Source organism: Pseudorca crassidens, chromosome 2 (genome assembly GCF_039906515.1).
Source record: "Pseudorca crassidens isolate mPseCra1 chromosome 2, mPseCra1.hap1, whole genome shotgun sequence".
NCBI lineage: Eukaryota > Metazoa > Chordata > Mammalia > Artiodactyla > Delphinidae > Pseudorca > Pseudorca crassidens.
Genome location: NC_090297.1, coordinates 158,140,584 through 158,158,944, shown reverse-complemented (window position 1 = coordinate 158,158,944; position 18,361 = coordinate 158,140,584). Strand labels below are relative to the sequence as shown.

Genomic DNA, 18,361 nt, shown 5'->3' with positions numbered 1-18,361 from the left:
GTGTCTCCTGAAGGGGTGCCTTCTCAGGTGGACACTGGCATCCCGACCTGCCCTCCGGATGATCTCACCCCCTTCTCCAAGCCCTGCAAAGCCTGGGTCAGTGGGCCCCAGACACCCTTTGGCTGCTTCCACCCACAAGCTGGCAGCCCCCTCTGCCTGGAACATGACTCCTCCTAACTCACAGGGCTGGAAACTACTTGTTTTCAATGTTCAGGTCTCAGCATAAATGTCCTTCTGAGAGGAAACAATTTCTTGTTCTGTTTGGGCCCTTTGTTTTGAGCCACTTCCTGAACAAGGCGTGAAGTAACTAAAGGAGAGAGTGGGGCTGCCCCCAGGGCCCTGCGGAGGGGCCTTTCAGACAGCAGCCCCTCCTGCAAGGAGTGGCCCAGCCGACAGCCTGCCAACCACACAGAGGTTCTGCACAGCTGGAAAGAAAGCGGATTCATCAGCTTTCAGACTTCAATCCCTAACTGGGATGCTCCTTTCCCAAGGCCTATACCTCATCTCTGGAACAGGCAGGTGTTCCATCCTCTCCCAGAGACCCCCAGGACATGCTCACTGTCTGCACCGTACGGTCCCAGCCCCCAGGGGAGCTGTGGCTAGGCCAGGCCCCTCAGGGGCAGGAGGCCATCCCTTCCTGCGAAGCCCCGGGGCTCCCCTGTCCTCACAGGGCACGGCGGCCACAGGAAGGACACTTCCAGGCTACTCTGCACCCAGGCTGGGGTCACCATCCCGATCAGGGCCCATTTCCTTAAGGACCTGCCATCACTGGGCAGACTGGGCCCCCTCAGAGGAGAAGAGCTGCTGCATAGCAAGGGCTCACCTGTGCAAAGGCTCCCTGGGAATTACAGGCGAGCGGGGGCAGCAGTTACGATGGGAACAAGCAGGCCCAGGTTTCCAAAGCCCAGGATGCAGATACAACTAAAGGAGACTGGAATGTGGGCTGGGCCCAGGCACATCTCTATTGGTCCAACAGTGATGCTCTCCGCCACACCCCGCACGCACAATCAGAACCAACATTTTTTTTTTTTAAATGTGCACGACTTTAAGATAAGATGGAGCAAGTGGTGAAATACAAAACAACTTTATGGAGCTGAGTGGGCTGGGAAAAATATCTTATGCAAAACAGAAGCAGTGCAAGCTGCCAGCTCTGGTCCTGTGCTTCAGACACTCATTTGCTATGAATACTGTGAAAGCAAGTGAATACATATATTTAAATTTTTGTATGTTGTATGTGATACATACAAAATATATGCAGTGTCTAAATAAGTTATGAGGCATAATAATCAAATGAACACTTGTGAACCTGGTGCCAGTGCTGTGGGACCACTCCCTATGTATTTTCTCCAGCCCAGCCCCCTACTTACCCCGGAGGTGGCCAGTAACCTCATGCATATTTGGTTTTTGATCAGAGGTTTTAGTTTCACTCAACATTTAACCTGGGAGCTCCCTACAAACTACTGTGGGTGGCTTTTTGTTTGCTTGATTGTTTTTGGTGGCGATCGTGGTAAAATGTCTTTTGTCCTGCAATGTTTTCAGACTAGAGCCCCTCCTCAGATAATTGTTTGCAAAATGCTCAGACCCACAATTTCCCTGGAAGAGGGGCTTCCTCATGTAAATGAAGAACACTTTTCAGCTAACATGTGAATTTCAAAGGTGCACATGCTGTGACTGCAAAATGTGCACTCAGTTCTCTACTATTCCCAGTAGAGTACTCTAGTATTTACTAAGCATTTACTAAAGGCCAGGGAGTATTGTAGGCAGTAACTAAATGAATCCTCATAACAATACTGCACAGTAGGTATTTTTATCATCGGCATTTTGTGCATAAGAAAAGCCAGGCAAAGAGAAGTTAGTCATTTGCCCAAGTTCAGACAACCAGAAGGGTTGGAGCCAGGATTATCAAGCCACAAATGGCGTGTTCCTCCTTCTGTGCCCTTCTCACATGGGTGGGATCACCCCTAGTCACCTGTCCCTGAGTCCTCCTTGCCTCCTCCCTCTCTGCCCACATCGATTCTGTAGATCAGCCCTAAACCTTCTAAACCCCTCCACAGCTTGTTCTATCCCACGCATCCCACCAGAGCACCCATCTACACTTACTACAGTCATTGCTGGTCGGCCTCTCCCACTGAACAATGAATAACGTTTAAGGACAGGAATGGGATCTTGTTCAGCTTTCCATCTCCAGCACTTAGCAAGGTGCTGGACAAATGGTGTCAGAAAGAGCAAACCGGGCTTCCCTGGTGGCGCAGTGGTTGAGAGTCCGCCTGCCGATGCAGGGGACATGGGTTCGTGCCCCGGTCCGGGAAGATCCCACATGCCGTGGAGCGGCTGGGCCCATGAGCCATGGCCGCTGAGCCTGCGCGTTCGGAGCCTGTGCTCCGCAATGGGAGAGGCCATGACAGTGAGAGGCCCGCATACCGCAAAAAATAAATAAAATAAAATAAAAGAAAGAGGAAACCACTTACCAGTGGACAATATTTATACCAAATATAATACCTGTAATTTCATCTATAGTGTAAGTACGTTTTAATATTTAATAACTTTGTTCCCGAAAGAATATAACATATAAATCAAATAATTTTAAGTATGCTCTTGAAATCTGTCACTTAATTAAAAGAATCCTAGAACAGATGAATGAATGCTGGACTTGGAAACAGGAGACACGGGTTCAAATTCCTATCACAAACTACCTATTTTACTTGGGCACGAGGCTTGATCTCTCTCAGTCTCAGGTTCTCCACTTCTAAAACTGAGCAAAGAATACCTCCTGACCTCCTGAATCAGAAACCCTGGAGGTGTAGCCAAGCAGTATGTGTTTTAATAAGCCCTCTGGGTGACTGTGATGAATTCCCAAGTTTAAGAACCACTGGTATGCTATAATTCACAGTATCAATCACATACAAAATGAGTTCTTCTGGAGAATAATGTATTTTGCGTGGCTCCAATTTTGATAATCAAAACAGCCAACTGTCTAAATGAAAACTACCCTAGTCTACTCCTAAGTTTTGGTGTCAGTCATAAAAACTTAAGCAAATTGTGTGATCACTTTGAATCTCAGTTTCCTCACATGTGAAATGACAGGATAAGCTAGAAGTGGATCAGCAAACTTCACACCACAGGCCAAATCCAGCCTGGTCCACTGTCTGTTTTTGTACAATCTGCAAGTTAAGAATGTTTTTTACATTTTTAAATGATTGAAAAAAAATCAAAAGAAAAACAGTATTTTGTGATGTGAACATTCTCTGACATTCAACTTTCAGTGCCCCTAAATAAACTTTCATTGAAACACAGCCATGCTCATCCACTGGCGTATTGTCTGTGGCTGCTTTTGCACAGTAACAGCAGAGTTGGGGAGCTGCAACACAGACCATATGGCCACAGAGCCTAAAATATGTATTACTTGACCCTTTAGAAAGCAAAGTTTGCCAGCCCCTGAACTAGAAGATGCCTAAGTTCTCTTTGAACTCCAAACTTCTACAATACTATGACTTTATAGAATTTTACTATGTTCCTATCCTCAAATACCGCCAGCTATCTAGTCATAACAGTACACCTAGGTTGCCCAAGTCGAAGTTTTGAAAACCCAATTACCCTAATTACTACTGCTCTAGGTAATTAATTTGGTGAGTAAGCCATATTAAAGTTGTACACTTTGTTCCAATGCTTAAAAATTGCTGCCACATTTTATGAAATTCCATCTCATTAACGTGGCCATACAGATCAGCTAGAATAAGCCATGTGCTCGGAAATCTGGAACACATTCTAGCCAGTTATCCTCACTTAGAAAATTAAGGCAGTTTCACTAGCTGGTTTGCTGTTTAAATATCCATTGCCCAAATCTACCCTTTTCAATGATGATTTCAATGGAGGAATTCATTCTAAGGGTCCTGCAATTCTGGGGAGAGTTTACATTTCCAATAAAGACAATTTACATTCCTGTACTGCCCCTTTAATTTTTCATTCTCTCAAATTTCCAATGAGCCTTGGCTGCCTGGGGAGTACAGCAGGGGTCGGTGGCTTAGGGCAGCAATGGGGAAAAGACCCCTGCTCTTCTCTTCAAAAGGGTCAGTCCTGTTAGACATGTTAGAGGCAACTTAGAGGTCATTCAGTCCTGCCCATTATGGTGAATCTGGGCCCCAGAGAGTACAAGTGATCTGTCCAAGGTCCCACAGACTGTCTAGAGTAAATCTAGGACTGAAACCCATGTCTCTTGACTCCAGATCTAGTGCTCTGCAGCATTTCAAAATCCTTTTTTTAAAAGGCCCCGACTCCTATTCCATACTAAAAAATAAGGACCTTGAGAAAGGTGACACACTGGGCAACGTACTGGGAAATGGCTGACCCATTTCCCCAAAAAGGCTGGGGAAAAGGGAGGCAATCCCTAGCTCAGTGCTTTTCTACCTAGCTCCGTGAAGAGCACCAGTTTGGGTTTTATTATTGTTCTTTTTTAACTTCCACTCTGTTGCAGACTGATAGTTTTGTGAAGTACTATAAAAATGCTGTTGCACTGCCTAATTGCTATAAAAGTTTCTAAGCACTTTCAATCTCTGTTCTTACCTTGTCACCAAACAGTTTGAGGACTCCTTGGTCTGGGAACCACAGACTGGTGTTGGCATGAAGGGTGCAGGACCCAGAGGCCAGAAGCTCCAAAACCAGCCTGGAAAACTCTCTGGCGGCGGCTCAGGCGCCACAGGACTCTGGGCGATCCTGAGGTAAGGGAGGGCCCCGGCGGTGGCACCCTGGAGTCCCTGACAAGGTCCCTGGCTCTCTGCTGGACCAACAACTGCTTAAAACACAGCTGACTCTGGAAACGAGGCACAGTTTCCCCTCAGGTCATTTAGGAACATCTGCTGCGTAGCTACCTTGCAGTCTTAAAAGAGCATGTGCTATCTGACCTGACTGAGCTTGTAATTCCCTTGGAGGGCTGGGCATGAATAAAGGATCCGCACCACGAAACAGTGGGGACAGGAGCTGACATGGCAAGAATCTTAGACTCTGAAGGACGTAGGAAGACCATTTGCCTTAAGCCTCAGATACCCTTAACCAGTTCTTTGTAAAACAAGAGCAGAGTCATGGTGAGCACAGCCCCAGTGTGCAAAGAAAAACAGGACAGAGGAATGAAAACTCTTGAAAATCATAATCTTTGCAGAGTAGAATCCAGGCCACTTAGAAGTTCTAGGAGAAAAACCCACATCACCTCTCCTGCCACACCCGGCCTAAACCTAAGCCTGAGTACTCTCTTTTCAAAAATTAGTTATTTGGAAATAATTTCATACTTATAAAAAGTTGCACAGTGTGGCGTTTTCAGGAAGAGTCTGTTGTCAGGCAGTCCTCCGGGTGCCCCCCAGAGGCTAAAACCCTCCTCGAGCGGTCCTGGAGTGTGTCAGGTTCCACACTGTAGTGAGGTTCCCTCTAGTTTCTTCATGTTAGACCAGCCCCATCCTTGAGGTAGTCATACTGGTCACAGAGGTGTGACGAAATGACAGTGAGCCCACGGCAGCTAAGGAACCAGACTGTCACCACAGCGCACTTACTGGCACACATTTAATTAGCTTTTAATAAAAGTAATTTGATAACTACTCCTGGTCATCCACTATAGAACTGTCAATGCTGAAAGCTTTTTTATTTAGCTTCTCTTCCATCTATACTGAGGCAGCCTCCCTGCTGACCCTTGTCAAAGAACCCCATCTGCTGGTTGCCAGGGTAACTGAAGGCAACCAATTGAGCTGAACAGAGTGACTCAGAAATAAAATCTGCAGCCAAAGGAATTCTGCTAAGAGTAATAAATCATTTAGTAAAAGGGGATCCTCCACACAGTGATGAGTGTTGGGATAATATGAATGCTTAACTCTTCCAGCGAGAAGGTCCATGGCAGATCAGAGTGGTTAGGCCTGCCAGAGGGCTCATTTGGAAGCTAGTGGGCTCAAACAGCAGAGAAGTCCGATCCTGCCCATTGACGTGCCACCATGGGGGAGAAGGAAGCAGCTAAATCGGTTGTTTAATGTTTGGGCTGCGAAATTCTGAGTTTTAAGAAGTGGCAAGAGAACCAGTCCAGGCTTCCAACACTCCTTACTCTATTTTTCTAAAGTACCACAAGTAAACAAAACGCCCCATGTAGCCCAGGAAACTACTGTGGCCTTGAGGAAGGTGGCAAAGAGAACAAACACTGAGATTGCTTTGGAATAAAAACGTCTAGCACCATCTCTTTGTCATCAATCAACTCTTAGGTGCTCCAAGCAGAAGTCATCTAGGTGCACAAAATATGCAGTCCTTGAGATAGCAAGGGAGACAGGATTCAACTCGGAGGGTTGGGAGTATCACCAGGGAATGGTCTCAGAGAGGGTCAGGGCTCTGAATAAGAAAGGCAGAAGAGGGTTTCCCTGGTGGCACAGTGGTTGAGAGTCCGCCTGCAGATGCAGGGGACGTGGGTTCGTGCCCCGGTCCGGGAAGATCCCACATGCCGCGGAGTGGCTGGACCTGTGAGCCATGGCCGCTGAGCCTGCGCGTCCGGAGCCTGTGCTCCGCAACGGGAGAGGCCGCAACAGTGAGAGGCCCGCGTACCACACCAAAAAAAAAAAAAAAAAAGAAAGGCAGAAGAGAAAGGGAAAACGAGGCCTCCGGGGGGCTGCTCTGGGTGACAAGAGGCAGCACGTTGCAGGCCCCTGGCAGTGGGCTCAGTGTCGTACCTGAGTCCCTCACAGCACAGGACTCCGTTCCAGTCCTGACCCCCATTCCTGGTGAGCACCCGCTGTGTAGACTAGGAATCCCTACAGGCAGTAGTGCCCAGATTTTAAGAAGAAAAAACTCCGGACGTGCTAAATCATCCATCCAGCATTTAAGCTGTATATGGCCGTTCCTTAGTGGTTGTGATGGGAGAGGCAAGGTTAAGGACAGTAGAAACAACTGCCCCGATAGCCAATTACCATAGGGGATGAGGCAGCAGGGGTGTGTGCTGGGGGATGAGGGGTGGTGGTCAGGGCAGCCTTACCCTGCAGTGCCGCTCGTCTCAGGTTGCACCCCACCCTTTTAAGAGGTATACAGGCAGGATGCTGACATCTTCCCAACCCCTGACCCACAGAGCCATGGGAGGACCCTGTATCCTAAGTCACCCCCAGAGATAATTTCCTTCTTTAGAAAAGAGCAACTGCCAAGCGGAAGGTAGGTTTCCCCCTACCCCATCCTAGATGCCACCAGTGAAAGGATTCATCTTAAGAGTTTTAGTGAGATTCCGTAGACGGCGGCGTCAGGAGCGGCTGTGCCTTTTCTGGGGCCCCGCTGGTCCAAAGAGTCCACCAAGCAAAGCACTCCCGGGCCACTGCGCGTCCGGAAGCCGCCAGCCCGGCCCCCACCCAGCGCTGGGCGATTGTGCCTCTGCGGGTTGAAGCGTCGGCGGGGCTCCACGTGCGCCTCTAGCGCCCACACCTGCGCTCGGCCCCCTCCGGACGCCCGCGGCTGGCAGGGCGGCCTCGCGCTCCAGCTCCCGCCGCCGCCGCCGCCGACGCGGGCCCCGCCCGGCCCCGCGTGCCGTCCTCCTCGCGGCTCGGCCCGGCCCCGGGATAGTGGGGGCCGCAGGCTCCGGCGGGCGGGCCGCGGGCGGGCCGCGGGCGGGGCGGGGCGGGGGGCGGCTGGTGCCCGGCATCTGGCTCCGGAGGCTCCGCGGGGGCTCGCAGGGCCTCTGGACTGCGGCAGAAGGAGAGGATTAAGCTGAGATGGCAGTTGAAGGAAGGAGATGGATGAAAGCTTCATTAACTCCAAGCTCACGTCCCAATTTCTTTCCCCTGAGAAGCAGTGTGAAAAAAGTTTGGTTTCCTTGTGATGGGAAAGTGCTGCGTGATTGTGTTTGCTTTTCTTACCTTTTAATTCCTTATTTGTGAACAACAACAAAAAATTAAGCATTGTTTGTTGATCATGGAGGACTCCAATTTTAATTAAGCAGGAAAAAAATCTTGCTAATAGAGAGGCTGAAGAAATATTGCAACCCGTTTTAATATCTATGTTAGTGATTAAGCTTCTCACGTGACTTAATTGAAACTGGCGAATATCTTAAGAACTCAAAGAAATGAAAATTAAAACGGTGCTGGGTATGACATGCCTTTATTTTCCCCCTCCAGTCTCGTCCAATAACTAAACTGACTTTTATGATCAATCCTAAAATGTGCCATAGAAAACAGACTTCCTGATTCCATAAAAATATCTTGAGTACTGCTTTATGACACAGTTGTTCATGCTTGAATTCTCTCTCCCTTCTTACAAAGTTACCATTAGTTACACTTCTAAACCCTACTTCCAATTCTTTGTCTCTGCTCACTCTCCGGAATTCTCCTCCATATTTCAATTCCCAGACACTCTTGAACTTTGCACATGCTGCCAGTTTCAGCTTGCGCAGAATAATCAGTATATTAATTCCACTCGGAGACAGTGAGATTTTTCTAACACAATCTGCCCAACCTGAACTCTTTCCTTCAGAAACACTTTGCCTTTAAAAAGAAACTCCCAGCATGAACCTCATATGAAGCGACATGTAACAGACAGTGCATGTGGCGCTGGGCGAGCAGCTCAGAATTAAAAGAGAATTTTTCACTTTGTTTCTTTGGTGCCATGTGCATAATGTACATGTGGACAAAACTGACATCAGACATTTAAAGCAAAAAAAGAGTGGGGGGAGGGGGGATGTGATGGTGGAGGGAAAGAAAGAAAATATGTTGATAAAAACAGTAACTTCTGTTAATCTACATTTTTCAGTTACTGTCTTAATTAAGAATGTTAGGAAATATGTTGCAGTTTAATTGCATTGTTTCAAGAAATTCTAATGCTGACAAATTTGGGACCATGTACACTTGGATGGTAAAAGGGATTGAAGTGGTAATTTCTTCCAACTGGTAGATAATCAAAATTATGCTTTCCACAGACAATCCCCCTGCCCTTGATCCTAAATTCAGACGACAAAGTAAGAATAGCCTAACACTTAGCATGTTCAGTATGAAATGAGCTCTGAAAAAGAAAGAAAGAAAGAAAGAAAGAAAGGAATGTGTTTTTAACCTATGTGTATGAGATAGGAACAATTTTTCAATATAAATACAAAGAATTCACAAAAAATGAAAGAGCACTTTATCTGAAATTTCTGGGTAACATTATTATGCTTGTAGAAAATAGTTATTTAGAAAAAAGTCGGTACCAATCTTCAAATTATTCTCTGATGACCTTAAGACAGTAAAAATCATTTGCCTCAGCCACAAGTACATAAACATAATGACAGTCTGAAGACACATTCAGATGTCAGGACACTGTGTCCTTTTCTCCTTCTGCAGCATAGACGCTCCAGGCTTCATTTCTCTTTGGAGGGAAGACTGCATCATCACAAAGCAAAATAAATTAGAATGTATTTTCCTTGCTCAGAGTACCTTTGATAGAAGTTATAGTAGACAGGGTAGCCTCCCACTTGCTACAGTTTACCACAGTCAACTCATTTTTAACCTGGATGTTGCATTTCTTACTTGATCCCATTGTCTGGGACCTGGGTAGCTGGGCTCACTGCCTCTGAGAAGGGAGGTGGCCACTCACACAGCACAAACCAGGCACTGACCAACGACCCCCACTGACCTGACTACTTCATTCAAACTGGTTTGATGATTTGGTCAGTTCTTTGACTGGATCAACTATTCATTTCACTTTCCATTAACCACGGTTTATGATACACCTAGAGCCTCAGAGTTAGTTATCTATCCAACTGAGGAGGTGGGCCTAACTTTTCTAGCAGCTAAAGATATTGCATTACACGTGCAATGGCCCTGAAATTAGAATAAAATAAGATCTGTTTGCCCGAAAACGTAGCTGAAATGTCCAAAAAGCTTGGTTAAGAGAACAAACTCGAAAGACCTGCTCTCACTAGGAGGTCTCGTGGCTTCTTCTGCCTCAGCCTCCCAGAACAAGAATGGCCAGACTACTTGACCACAGCTGAAATCCTGCCAATGCGCTGCCACCATCAGTGTCTCAATTCTTAAACTTTTATTTACATTTGTATTAGAGAACAGAATCCTAAACGTCTCAAATTGCTGGATAAATGGCATGTGTGACCTCGGATTCCAGAGAGTTCACCAGTATGGAATTAGTATAAATTTTTTTCATGTCTCACAGGAGGTCCAAAATAGTGCAGGGACACATCTCTTGTGTGCTCAACACCTGGGACCATATAAAACTCCCAGCTGACTGACCAAGAAATGAAAGATTTTCCATCTTTTGGGGTTTCTGTAAATTCTGATGGTAGAGGACATTTCCCCCCCACCCCCCTCCACAGTAGCTGGGCAACCTCCCCAGAAAACCCTTTGTCAGGCAGCGCTAGAGGCTAGTGTGCAGAGCCTGGACCCCTGCAGAGGGTGGCAGGAGGGGACACTGTGCTGAGCAGGACCAGAGCATCGTTAATCACCAGATCAGACAGCGAGAGGAGAGTTCAAGTGGACACAGAGGCAGGGAGAACTCACGAGTGTAATTATAAGTTGAAAAGTTCTGAGTCAGTTCTCAGAGTTTAGAGAACATTAAAAGAAGAACACACAATACTGGGGGAAAAATAGGGAAGCAGTACACGCCCGAGGGCCAATTGCCTCTCCAGCAGCGGCAAGGCTGTTCCTGGGCTCGCAGGACCGTTTGTTCCATTACACAATCTCCTGAAGCCATTTAGAGAGAGCTCAAACAACTGCCTGTACCAACACGACACATGGCTTCCCATCCCGACTCTTTGCTAATCCAGACGCTCTAACCATCTTTCTTTAAGATGCCATATGGTTGGCAGAAGCCTGTAGATCTAGCAGCACATCTGCTTGTGCGTTTCTTCTTCCCTCCATCCCCCCAACAAAAGAAGGATAGAGAGACAGACCAAGAGGAGGGCATGCGTGTGTACCTCTGCCTATATTGTTATTTCTTTTTACAGATTCTAACTAAATAAAACTATTACGGGGATGACTGGAATTATTCAGGGCTGGATCATTTTTTACTAGACAACATGGCAGATTTATTTGCTTGTCAATGATTTAAATCAAGATTAGAAAAACAAAGGATGGATGATCTCCTTTCTCCAAAGGAAAACCGGTTCAAAGCTCTCCCTCTGGGAATCCTTGAAATGCTTTCTTGCCGAAGGAGAGGGACAGCACCCTTGCCTGAAGCGATTTCTCCTCTTCTTTTCGGTCAAGGAAGACAGACAAGCTGAGAAACTAGCAGATACCCAGAGCCTGCTTTGTTAGCAAGCACACGCGGCTGTATGCTAATGCATCGGCACCGACACGCTGCTTTTTTGGTGTGATGAGCAAAGATTGTTGACACTGTTGAAATCCTGGCTCTCCTGGCCTGTGAGCACACGGGCTGCCTCCTTGGAATCTGGCCCCCAGTAAGACAGGCTGCAAAAAAATAATACATTTTCTACTCTCCTGATGACTGAAATCTGGCCATTTGCAACTTAGAGCAGTTGGCGGGGGGAGGGGACATTAGAAAAACATTCTAAGATATTCTATCAAGCTAGGAATCAAAAAGACACAGGTGAAAATTGTGGGTTTCTTTTAAACTAAAAGTTAAACCTGGTAGACATGTGTGAGTGATCAAGGCCAGGATGCTGGCTTCAGGAGCAAATCCTGAAAAGTGAGGGTGAGGGGCCATTATTGTAGCCTCTGCTGCACCGGGTAGCTGGGACGTTCCCACCACACCGGGCAGAGGGCACTCTGCAGATGCGACAGCCCCACTAATGGCACCATCTCAGTTACAGGAGAAAAGCTAAGTTTCAGATCTTCTTGTAAATTTTTCTGAACCATATGTTGGTTGACCATACATGGTTTACCAAGTCTGTAGAAATATATGGCGGCAAAAAAGCAAAGCAGATATTTCGTTGTTGCAAAAGTACTTTTTTTAAGTCAAAGAAGAGTAGGGGAAACCACATCTTCTGATTGCTGAGCATGAAATATCCCTTTACCCGCCTAGAAACTCTAAGGGATAGGTATTATTATTACAATTTAACAGATAAGGAGACTGAGGCTTAGAAAGGATTACAAAAAAGAAACAAAAGATCCCAGAACTTTGGCAAAGTTATGCAGCTAGGAACTGCCAAACTCAAAAGGCCATGCCTACCTCACTCACAGTCCAGGAGGCCCCAGGTGTGCAGCTACACTTATACACACAAGCATTACCTAGTGGATATGCCCAGGGTCAAGTATGCCAGTCTAAGCAGGTCACTATTACCTGGTGAGCAATACACCAGTTATAATTAGTGTTCAGGCAGGGGCATCAAATAGTAGATTCCATTTACTTGTACTTTTAACATGAATACAGATTCATGTAACTGAAATGTAAAAACATGAGACGTGACTAAAAAAAACATTGAACATTATAATAAAAATATCAGAATTTATCCATTCAAAAAGTATGCCCTTTAAACAATTCACTTGGGGCCAGCACATGCATTTCAACCACACTGCCATCACCTAGGACTTGCTGACATGTTCCTTCATAGCCTAGGGCTTAGTGGATACACATGTAGGTTTGTGAATGAGTGTATATTAAGTGCATTTCATCAAAATCTTATGTTTTAATAAAATACCTGCAGTCTATGCTATACTAATCTATGATGAATCAACAGCTCAGAGCAGATATGAGCCTGATTCTATTATCAACAGGAACAACAAACTATCATTAACAATTCTGTTATTATCACTGAGATGTGGCTATGCAGAATGATGAGTTTAAATTTTAAAAAAAAGATGTATGTTGAAATCTGAGCATGATCCAAGGCAAATGCTTCTAAGCCTGTTTCATTTCTAATGTAAAATGATACTACCTACCTCACAGGATTGTTGTGAGAATTAGAGATAACATGTAAAGTGCCCGGCACTTTGTAGATTCTCAGTAAATGAAAATACAATCATTATTGTTATTATTTTCAATAGAGGGCTTCGGAGCATATAGAAAGTGCTTTCACATACATTAGCTCATTCGACTCTGAAAACAGCCCTGGAATGTAAGAAGTTTTTCTTCTATCTAATGAATTAGATAGTTGAGATTCAAAAATAAAATAACTAAAGCAATAAATAACATGAGCTATTATTATTATTAATTATTTACTGAGCCCTTTCTACATGCAGTTACTGTGATACGTGCTTTTCTAGCCATTTCCAATTGTAATAGCAACACTTTGAAGAACGTATTACTGGTACTCTTATAATTCTCATTTTGTAGACAAGAAACTGAGGCTAAGAGATGCTGCCAATATCTCGCCTAAATTCACATAGTTAATAAGTAGCAGAGCTGGAAAACAATCCCAGGTCTGTCTTCTAAACGCACAATACTAACAATAGCTGTAAAATATTGAAGACAGGACTAAAAGCCAGACTTCTCTGTTTAAAATCCAGGGCCCTTTTGTCTGTACCACATTGTCCTTTGGGACTTATCTAAAGCTACTGTACATGTGACAATGAAATTTCCTAGCATAAAAATCCTTGTCCTTAGCAAATTTCTATGTATGCTAACAAATTCTATAGGGCTTATGGTTCAAGTGTCATAAACAATGCACACTCACACAGAGCCTGAATGCTGGGTGCTCCCCTACAGCACAGTGAAACATTAAAGCAGGGCTCTTTTATAAGATGGCAGGACATGACATATGCATGTGAATGCATCACACACATAAACACACACCAACAAAGCTGTAATTATATATTTGGAAACTAATATCATTGAAACTGTCAGAAACTTTTTTTATCAAGATAATAGTCTTTCAATAAAAATTAACTGTCAGTAGAAGGCTTCCAAATCAAAATTATATGCTAGGGGTACTAGAACATTCAGAGGTTGCTGACCATGTGCTGACATGAAGAAATGGGAGCTGGTGCAACTAAAATCTGGATTTATGGTTCATGTATGTGCTTTACCAGACAACCTTCTCCAAATAAGGCCACGGAGCTGCTCTTGTGAACTCTCTCCTTGTTTCTGGTGCAGTGGGACAAGGGGGCAGTCATCTCAGGTAGGCTCTTCTTGACCTCTCTGCTCTCTCCCTCCCTGTGTCCCCTTTATCTGATCGGACCTGGACTGATTTCTGTAAGTCAGGTTTCCCCATTGGTTCTCTCCTCTATTACCAGAGCTTCCAGGCTCCTAATTTCATTGCTGACTTCCACCCAGTTCAAAGTGGAACAGGATTTCAAACAAACAAACAAAATAAACAAGCAGGAGCCTATGCTATCACTTCAGTGCTTCTAAGTTCATAAATCTTTGATCACATTTTCAGTCAATATGGAGGGAGGGTCCCAGCACATGGATTGTGAACGGAAATGTGTTACTTGGAATTTAGTGCTCTGTAAGTGCAAGGTGCCCCACGGGTTTCAGACTTAAAGGATATAAATCTCGAAGGCTTCTCAAGAGTACTCTGGAATACATCACTATGAGGCAGCACTCATATCTACCAAGAATGTAGACCTACATATTAACTGTCCCACGAGAGTGAGACTAGGTGCCCCAGAGGCAGACATTTTAGATGATATGTCTTTCACTAATTTCATAGGCTGCAGTAGTCCTGCGTGGTAGCATGAGAACAAAAATACTATTTTATTCTAACTTTGCTAAAGGTATGGATAGGATGGACTTCCCCTATCATAAGTGAGTGTGACTTCCTCAGCCAGCTTATCCACTCTGAATAGGACCTATATAACTTACACCTCCTGGACTACAACACAAGCTCTGATTTCCTATTACACCTTGTTCTGTGTGCTGGGCACTTTAGCAACTCACATAGCTCGTGTTTGCTGAGCAATTTACTATGTGTCAGGTACTGTTCCGAACATTTCTGTGTACTAACTTGTTCAATTCTCTTAACCAATTCTCATGGTTTAATAGGCTCATATTAAGTACCTTGCCCCAAATCACACAGCACAGAAGCTAAGCCATCTAGGTTCAGGATGCACAGTCTTAACTACCCTTCCCTACAATGACTCTCAGAGACATTATGTAGGAAAGGATATGATGCCTACCTCACCTACCAGCCATGGGAATTTGGTGTCATTTAGCCTCTTTGACCCTGAGTTTCTTCAAAGCAAAACATAATTTAAACAACAATTGTCACACCTATGTCAAAGGGTGGATATATGTATATTATATTCTCTCACATGTTTACTGCTTTCTTTTTCCCACGTGCAGAAGTCTTTTCTAGGCCCAAGTCGGTTGTGACCTCCTTGAGGGGAGAGGCCAGTATCTAGTATATTTTGGTAACTACCATGGCCAGAGCTCATAGTTAGTCATCACCATCTTCATCATAGCCTCATAAGTTGTTGCCACTGTGGGTGCTAATTGGGGCCTCCAAAATGAAAAACCAAGGATTCTTTGCTTTGCTAGTTAAAGACAGGGACAAAGCTTGTTCATACTGCATTTGGTGTTTAAATGCCTTTTCCAAAACAGTCTCAGATGAATTGAAAGGGCGGTGAAATTAACCAGCTCCACTAAGACACAAAGTGATTGTCTGACATGGACTAATGTAGAGCAAAACGAGTGGTATCTTCCCTTCTGGAAGCCCCTGAGGTCAGGTTTGTCACCTGCCCATGTTACACAGGGATATTAAAAACAATACCACAACAACTGACTGGACACAGCTAATGTGATGAAAAGGGTGATGAGAGTATATACATAAAAAGAAACACTGCCTTTCTAGAGACAGAGAAAATTGTTAATACAAATGAACAGATGCTTGGGAAGAAAATATTATTTCCAAAGCCCAGATAAAGCTCTATTTATTACATTTCAGAGACACTTAAATTATAGTGTCTGAAAGCTATCCTATCAAGGGTATCTGTGACACCTAAATTATGTAAAAATCTGAAAGGATAAGCCGAAATAAAGACTTTACTGTGAGAAAGACTTAGGGAGAAAAAGTTCTTTTTTTTCTCAAAGGATCAGGTGATTAAATCTACTGTGTAGCATAACCTAATGAGTACTAAGTTCCAGCACTAAACTTTATGGAAATCCAACAGAATATTAAATTCAAAATTCATTCAGAGATGTTAATATGTGCTATTTTAAAATCTAAATGCAAATTTCACTATTCCTATGGTCTGTTGATATTCTTGTTGTTCACATTGGTTCTTTGGGCACTCCGCCGCCCCAAGCTCCAGGCCTGCCCCAGGTGCTCCGCAGAAGTCCTGGGGTGTTCTCTGTGCCTCTGTGCTGGGCCAGGCCTAGAATGGAGGTGCTGGGCGTGGCAGCCACTGAGTGGGCTTGGGCTTGGATTTGTTACCATCAACCCTGACCCTCCCAGAAGAAACCAGGCTCACCACCGCCTCTCCCACTGACTAGCATGCTTCTGGCTGCCTCTAGGCATTTCCAGAAAATGGACTGTCACACACTAGTTAAGGAAAAAAAAAAGGAAATCTTATTTAGTTGGGCCCAAGAAAAGTTAAACAATGAATCAAGTGACCTGAATGGGAGTCACTGTCACAGTCCAGTGTAGACATAACTCTAAATCTTTTCAGTTCATCATTCCAGCCAATTGAATTCAAGTAAAATACAGACTTCAGTCTAGATTGGAAAGACAACAAAAACAACAGCATAAAGAAGCACACTAAAATCCATTATCGCCTGTGATATTTACAGGTACTTTCAATCTATGTTTCCTTAGGATGGGGTGACCTGAACCTTGAATGCCAGGGGTGTCCAATAGGAATCTTTATCACTCTATGCAAGTGATAGAGTGATATTGCCTTTCTCCCTTCATCTACTTCTTGTTTATTGTTCTACCTTACTTCTTACACACCTCACCGGGTGTTGTGCAGCTTAGTAAGTTAGCAAAGGCTTGTGATTTTCCTAATGAAAGGTGTTAATGGTGTTATGTAAATACACAGTATTATTTTGTCTTTATTCCAGCATTCTTGGATTGAAATAGTTCAGTGTGTGTAAATATGTTGAATCATGTGTATTAATTCCATTTTTTTTTGAGTAATTCCCTGGCATCCCAGTTAACTAAGGAGATGCAAGCTCACTTGCACAATGAAATATTAAGCATAGTCTCAGACAACTAGTCATAAGTCTTTGTGCCTTTCAAATCAAATTCTAGCTAGATGAATCCATCCAGCACTTATAGTCATTTGCTTGAATACTAGACAGAATCACTAAGTTGTGACCTCCCATGAAAATAAACAGAGGCAGATGCAAAGGTTAAAGTTTACAACATAGCAAGTAGCCTACCCCAGAAGATGGGGACAAGTATGTAAGCTCCCGGTAAACAATTAGCATAAATAACCAAAGAGCCTAAGTGTACAACATTCAGAAAAAAAATTTAAAAGTACCAATACCACCACATGTTTTAAGTTGGAATTTCCAAAAATAAATATTACTATGAGGATCAAGTGTCAATGGGGGCCACGTTAGCTCTTTTTTTTTTTTTTTTTTTTTTTTGTGGTACGCGGGCCTCTCACTGCTGTGGCCTCTCCCATTGCGGAGCACAGGCTCCGGACGCGCAGGCTCAGCGGCCATGGCTCACGGGCCCAGCCGCTCCGCGGCATGTGGGATCTTCCCAGACCAGGGCACGAACCTGCGTCCCCTGCATCAGCAGGTGGACTCTCAACCACTGCGCCACCAGGGAAGCCCAGAAAGTGTTTGAGTCAGGATGGTCTTGGGGCTAAAAAGCCACAGGGACACTCCTGGTTAGCTGGCTGAGTCATCAGGTGGTCCAACAAGGCAAAGAACCATGCCATGATATTGGGAATATAAGGGCAGTCAGCCGGAAGTGATGTGCTGCTTCTCATCTTGGGCCGTAAGTCTAGAATGATCTTCCACAGTGTGGAATCCAAAAAAATGTTAATAAAGCAAGAAGTCCAAATACATGTTATGAGTTCTGGTCACAGTGGCTACCAAAATATGTGATACTGGCCCCTCCCCTCAAAGAAGTCACAGCCCATTTGGGCCTAGAAAAGACCTTTACACATGGGAAAAAGAAAGCAGTAAATACGTGTGAAGGGAATGGTCCAGGTGTGAGTGAGTGGTCTTAGAATTCAGAAGAGGAATTCATTCAAGAAAACTTCTCCATTGATTCTAAAGCACTGTGTATTACTGATTTTAAAAATGTACAACAGTGCATTTATATGCATCAATAACGCAGAAATAAGTAAGGGGATGGAAATGAAATAGACAGTCTAGCTGGTAACAAAGGCTTCGATGTGATAAATTTCAAAACAAAGTAGAATGGTAATGTAGCGCAAATCTGACTGGATGTGCCAGAAATAGAAAATGTTTCCCACTAATGCAAACTTTTTTGGAGACTAAGAAAGTGGACTTCTAAAGCTTCTCAAAGACTGCAAGTCATGCCACAGACAGTTATAAGGAACGGGTAACTCCTGAAAGCCAT

At 44.4% G+C, this 18,361-nt stretch overlaps 1 protein-coding gene across 7 annotated transcripts in view; it reads right to left on the bottom strand.

The window, feature by feature from the left end:
• Positions 1–18,361, bottom strand: part of SDCCAG8 (SHH signaling and ciliogenesis regulator SDCCAG8) — a 265,774-nt gene that overhangs the window by 16,164 nt on the left and 231,249 nt on the right. For 2 of the 7 annotated variants that reach the window (XM_067729494.1, XM_067729499.1), the window contains one exon: positions 10,944–11,390. The exons of 3 other annotated variants lie outside the window; for them this stretch is intronic. In XM_067729494.1, the coding sequence (XP_067585595.1) occupies positions 11,258–11,390 (133 nt within the window). In that variant the 3' untranslated portion in view covers positions 10,944–11,257. Of the gene's footprint in view, positions 1–10,937; positions 11,391–18,361 lie in introns of those variants that run through there. 2 more of the 7 variants (XM_067729496.1, XM_067729490.1) reach the window with 2 other exon arrangements.